The following is a 6,115-nucleotide window of genomic DNA, read 5'->3' as shown; positions in this document are numbered from 1 at the left end:
TGTCCAAGTTGTATTGTTTGTTGAGAAGCGATTTGAACAGAACCAGGGGCCAGGGATATTTATTCTGAACTTTACTATGGCCAGATCCTTTTGTAACGTTGGACAAGTGACTTAAAATTTATCTGTCTGTTTACTACTTCGTGGTGTGAGGTTGACTCTGGGCTTTTTCTGACTAAATGAAATTACAGTGTATTTGTAAAGATCCTAAAAAGGATTGTCTTTCTATGAGCCAGGGGAAAACAAGCGCCAAAGTGTTATGGTTAATACCCCGGTAACTTACTGAAGTTCTTGTGCATCACAGATGAACAAGAGGCCTTGAAATCCATCATGAAGGACCTGGTAGCTCTCCAGATGGGCCGACGGCACAGGCTGCCTGGATATGATACCATGAAGAATAAAGACACGGCTCACTCCAACAAACAGGTAATGGGCCATTTATTGAGTACTTGCCATGGTTACCTGGAGGCAGAAGGGACAGAGGAGGTGACAGTGGATCTGCTGCCTGCCTCCTGCCTCGTGCTTCCCACTGCTGAAGCATCCCAGGTGGATTAGCTCCCTATTCTTGCTCGCTAACTATTTTATTTACTTAACCTTTATGGGCTAGGGAGGGCACACTTTTGATAATTTGCAACATTCTGCCTTCCTCCCAGATGTGTTTGTGATGGGGTTTGGTCTGTGTAGATTCACTAAAAGGTTTACCAAGTGGTTTTCTAGCTTCAGGATCATATTGCTATTTTTTTTTTAAACTTACTTTTATTATTTTTAAAGAAAAAACACAATGCCAGCAGTCCACCTGTCTTGGGCAGCCCTGCAATAACAAACCAGTGTGCCTCTGCAGTGGAAGAAAAAAAAATTCCGGTAAGAAAACTGGCTTCCCATTCAATATTGGCAATTAGATATTAGGAACATGTTTTCAGGTGGTGTGCAGTGACCTTTACAGAATTCACTTCAGCAGGGGGGAGGCCAGGAAGGCTTTTCTTTGCTGATGCTGTCATGATGTAGCACTATGATGTGCTTTTCGTTGTAGGGGAAATAAACTTTAAATTCAAAAGGAAGCAGGGAACTGAGCGGCATAATGATGAAAAGGAAACAAGTATTTCCATTTCTGCTGCAGTTTAAAGCTGCATAAAGGTGTCTGTGGGATAATTAACTAATGTTGGTCTCATCTTCACGTGATTCAGGCTGCACCTGAATACAGAATTGAGACCCCAATAAAAGGTGGTGAAGCTGAATTTGATCCAAGAAGAGTGGAGGGAATTGTCTAAAAGGCCCAACTTTAGTGAAACTGAAATAACTTTGCTTCAGTGAAAAAGGAAACAGTTATTTACAGGTGTCTGATTGGAGGCAGTGTCCCTATCAGGGAGGATTGTCTGGAGTTCCCCTGTCATCTGTCTCATGAGGAGGGGAATGAAACCAACCCTGATTTGGGTATGGGGATGAGAAGTCCATTTTCCAAAAGAAATTCCTTTCCCAAGCTAATAAGTGGCAGGGTCAATACTTGAAAGTCTCTCTGGGTTGGTTCAACGTTGCTAGAAACTTTTTTTTGTAATACTTGAAAGTCTCTCTGGGTTGGTTCAATGTTGCTAGAGACTCTTTTTTTTGCAGAGAAAATTATTGCATTGACTTTCTGGTAGAAAGAAAGGACAGAGTAATATTGCTCTGTCCGAATATGCTGCGTGTCATTTGAATGAAATACTTCAATGGCAAAGCAACAGTTTCAGTCAAGAATTGTGTGTTCATTGTTGTATTAAAGAATTAAATCAAGTTACTGGCAGTTAGACTAACGTTACCAGAAGTGGCCTATATCAGTAAAATAACTCTTTTCGGTTATATTCCTATTACAGGCTTAAGCTTTTTAGAGCAGGCTTTAAAGTTCATGTCTGTCTCTTCCTTATGCTTTGTCTGCTCATAATCTACTTGTTCAGCTGGGATCTGGGATTTCCTCGAATGTGCTGGACAAATCCGCAGACGGAGGAGTACAAAATGCTTTCCAAATCACTTTGAAACGTAAATTAAGAGATGTCTTAAATTGAAATTGCAATCGTTATTTATGATGCTGCATCGCAGACCTGGAGCGCTGAAGTACTAAACTTGGATTTGCTTTCTCACTCATCTCTCAGGACACTTGATGGCAGTTGCTTCAAAAAGTGGTTTATGTAGGTGATAGGTTCATGCTTTCAAAGGAAACAAGACTAGATATTTAACTCCTCTGGGTTCTCTCTGAAATGTAGCCACTAAGATCACTTTGAGTAGCTTTTCTTAGATCTCTGAAAAATAGACACAAATGGCCAGTGTCTGATCCTTTGGAAAAATGACAGGAGATGGATGCCAAATCCCACCCCCTTCCCTTTATTGCAAATTACATATTGCTACAAGTTGCACATTTAAAAGCTGCAGTGCCATTGAGAAAGATCTCTTGGTTTGCACAGGTACCAGGGAGTTGAAGGGAGGTTTGCAAAGAACTCTGAGGATCTTCTGGCGTTGTCTAATTTTAACTAGTGGGAGTTTTGTCACTCAGCTGTTTCATCACCTAAAACACATCTTGAGGCTAGAAATTTAATCTGAAAAATTACATTAATTCAATTTAATCCAAGCAATTCAGTTTAATCATGTTTAGTTCCCTTAGACTGGGCTACTTAGAATAGTGCAATATTTAAAAAAATAAAATAAAATAAAATAAAATAAAATAAAATAAAATCTAGGGCTTTACTTCCCTGAAAATCCTAATATAAAGGGGTCATTCCTCCAGCCATTATATCTAAGAAACAACTGTTTCAGCAGTAGTTGGCTGGTGGACATCTGTTATAATTGATTATTCCTACGCTGCTTGTTGCTTTTTTCCTCTACTGCTCATTTTAAGGGAGTTATGTAGAACTTGCTTCATTTTGGTGTCGTTCTAGAGTGAGTTCCTTCTCTTCCCCCACCTGAGAAAAGAGCTTGGGTGGGAATGACCCACCTGCAGGTGACGGTGGCTGTAATTGGGGAGCTCATTTGTCAGGCTCAGTTCTGTACCTGGGGTCTGGCTGCAGGAATAGTGTGTGCTCACAGTGATTGCACGGGTCCCTTTGAACTGCATTCTTGACCACTGGGCCTGCCAGATACTTCCTCTAGCTAAAGAGCATTTCCTGGCCACATTTTTTTGAAGTTCCTAGATGTATGATTGCCTATTGTCTTAAGGCTTTCACAGATGGCTTAATCTATTCCAATCGCATAAATTGTGCAGCAGAAATGATGGAGTCTTATCAGAGCAGATTTTTTTCCCCTTTTATTTTTATCTTTGTGACCTAAATTGGGATTTGAACTTTGATCTCTGGAGTTGAGAGTTCAGTGTGTTGACTCTTCCGTGCCACGCGGCGTCTTCGCAGTTTGCAGGGAAACACACAGGTTACATGGTCAGTGCTTTTAACCATCTGGCTGATAGGGATGATGACCCCTTGGCACTTTAAAAGATGGCACAAGGTCAACTTGCTTGGAACTTCGTAGTTGGAGTTTCAGGGGCTGTGTTGGTGCAAAGGCAAGATTTAGTCTGTGCCTTAAGAATCAAAATATAGCACATTCCCTGAATCTCTCTCTTTTTTTGCTATAGAAGAAAACATGCTGACATCAAGAATGCACAAAGAAAATTTAGCACATTCCCTGAATCTCTCTCTTTTTTTTGCTATAGAAGAAAGCATGCTGACATTGAGAATGCACAAAGAAAATGAGCTTCAGTTCAGAAGAATATTGTTTTTTCAATTCAATTTCAGATTTTTGCCATGCAGTGTTAAAGATGGATTGTTCTTTTTAGTTAAAGTATATTCAGCCTGGAGAAAAGGAGGCTGAGGGGAGACCTTCTCGCTCTCTCCAACTCCCTGAAAGGAGGGTGTAGCCAGGGGGGGTCGGTCTCTTCTCCCAAGGAACAGGCCATGGGACAAGAGGAAATGGCCTCAAGTTGCCCCAGGGGAGGTTCAGATTGGAGATTAGGAAAAATTTTGACACTGAAAGGGTTCTTAAGCCTTGGTTGAGGCCCCATCCCTGGAGGGATTTAAAAGAGGGGTTGACCTAGTGCTTAGAGCCATGGTTTAGTGATGGTTTTTATCAGAGTTAGGTTGATGGTTGGACTCGATGATCTTCAAGGTCCCTTCCAACCTTGACAGTTCTATGATTGCATATCTCAGGATCCTCTGTTTAAGTGACAGTTAATAAAAATTGCAATTTAGTTTTTACCCCTTTCCTTCTCTTTCTCCTTTCAATTTCTCTATTCCTCATGGAGCTGGGTTCACTTTCTGTCCACAGTCTGTATCAGCTTCCGTGGAGAAAGCCGTCAGACCTGTGTTCTGGTTAGACTTTTGAGGGGCTGATGCCTCCTGTGATCACAAATCTACCTGCTTCGTGTTTGGGCCTTAAAATCATTATATGATCTGGTTTTGTGTTTTTATGCATGTCAGAGTTTCATTGTGAACTAACCTTTTGTTCTTTCTTGTGCAGAATGATGTAAGGATAAAGTTTGAATATAACGGGGAAAGACGGTAAGTCTGTCTTCACTGCTTTGGTTCTTTGCTCAGTAGAATAATTTAGTCATCAGTAATTTAGGTTAAATGTTTTCTTGGCTTCACTTTCCTGGTTGCTGAATGAAAAACACACAGTAAAGGCAACAGGGAACAGGTCATACACAACTTGGTTATTTTTAAAAATCAGCGTATCATATAACACTTTTCTTTGATTTGTTTTGATAGTATCTATTTGTAAGTGAGTTGCAGCAATATTAAACAAGCTCTCCAGCCTGAAAGAAATTCAACCTGGTAGGAACACATCTGAAATAAGACTATTTGTTTCATTTAACTAAAATCAAATGAAACTGGTCAAATTAGTGTCATTCTTTTCTAGTTTCTCACTTCCTGATGACCTGTCGCTATCCCTGTCCTGCTGTGACTGGGCAACAGATACAGCAAGGGAAGATTTTTTTTCATTGGTCTAAAAGTTTCCTTGTTATTTCCTTTGATATTTAGTTTTGAGATGCTTTCTTTTACAAAAACTCAGCGTTTTTGGTGTTTGCAGTATTGTTTCCAATGGATAAAATTAGCTAAACATTTCAAAGCAGGTCTCAGAAAGCCATCTCACTGAGAGGAACTCTCGATGCTGCTGCAGCTGTTGAGTGGCTCCATGAACCTACAGAAAGGCTCCAAACTTGTTTGCAGCCTCTTAAAGGCTGTTTTTGAGCCCTCACTGAGGGAGAGAAAAAGGGATCTTGATGCAGGTTCCAGTTTCCTTTTTCTGAAGGAATTAATTGAATTGTAAGCACGAATTTATATGCTGCTCCTCACAGACATCCTATGGGAATCCTTTAGTTTCTCCCATCCCAGACAGTACTTTCAACATGAAGTAGTTCATGGTTTCATGATAAAATATGAATTTAGTGTTGATAGTACAACAGAGCAAGTTGTATGTAGTGATACCAATATCTTGTTACTAGCAAAGGTTACTGGCTGAGCTGCTTAAGCTCCTCCTCAGGTTTCCTCCTCTGTCAAATTAAGGGTTTTTTGTTAAAACAGAAAAGCAGAGGCACTCTTTGCTAGGAAAGCAGAGAATAATTTGTAAAGACTTCCTCAAAAATCAGACTGTTTCATTCCCCAAAGTAATACGTGGTGAATTCTGTCACTAAAAAAAAATCTGACTTTTGGGGCCTTGAGGAGAAAAATAGAAAAGTAATGGTAGCTGGGATCTGCTGCCACCTTTATCAGCCAGATCTCAGCACTCTGCTGTATCACAGGCATCGTGTGATGTGTGAGATATCACAATTGCTTGTGATACCGTGGTAGGACAAGGTAACTCAAAAGCAAAATCTTGTCACCTCAGCCCTATCATCTTGCCCGTCTTCTGCCCCGGGGCATTCAAGATGGCACAGAGCTCAGGGGAGAAGAAAGGGTTGGGTTTTTTTTTTTTTCTGCAGGAGCATTAAAATGAAAAGGTTGATTGTGTGTTAGTCTAATTATGCAGTTACGCTCGCCTGAATTCCCCATTCCCAAAGTGGTATGCAGTTACAGACAGCAGGCTCGCACCGAGAATGTAAGTGTGTGTGCTTGGTTTCAGAGGAGCTGCCAGATCTAACCACAAATATTTAAGGTGGTCAGGCAGG

General features: G+C 40.7%; 1 protein-coding gene across 2 annotated transcripts in view; it reads left to right on the top strand.

Moving 5' to 3' along the window:
• Positions 1-306: 306 nt before the first annotated feature.
• MAP3K3 (mitogen-activated protein kinase kinase kinase 3) overlaps positions 307-6,115 on the top strand; it is a 32,581-nt gene continuing 26,772 nt past the window's right edge. For both annotated transcript variants that reach the window (XM_014956549.1, XM_014956548.1), the window contains exons 1-3: positions 307-423; positions 769-858; positions 4,468-4,508. In XM_014956549.1, the coding sequence (XP_014812035.1) occupies positions 328-423; positions 769-858; positions 4,468-4,508 (227 nt within the window). In that variant the 5' untranslated portion in view covers positions 307-327. The remainder of the gene's footprint in view (positions 424-768; positions 859-4,467; positions 4,509-6,115) is intronic.

Source organism: Calidris pugnax, unplaced genomic scaffold (assembly GCF_001431845.1).
Source record: "Calidris pugnax isolate Ruff unplaced genomic scaffold, ASM143184v1 scaffold167, whole genome shotgun sequence".
In the NCBI taxonomy this organism is placed as follows: domain Eukaryota; kingdom Metazoa; phylum Chordata; class Aves; order Charadriiformes; family Scolopacidae; genus Calidris; species Calidris pugnax.
This window is presented reverse-complemented; position numbering and strand designations above follow the sequence as displayed.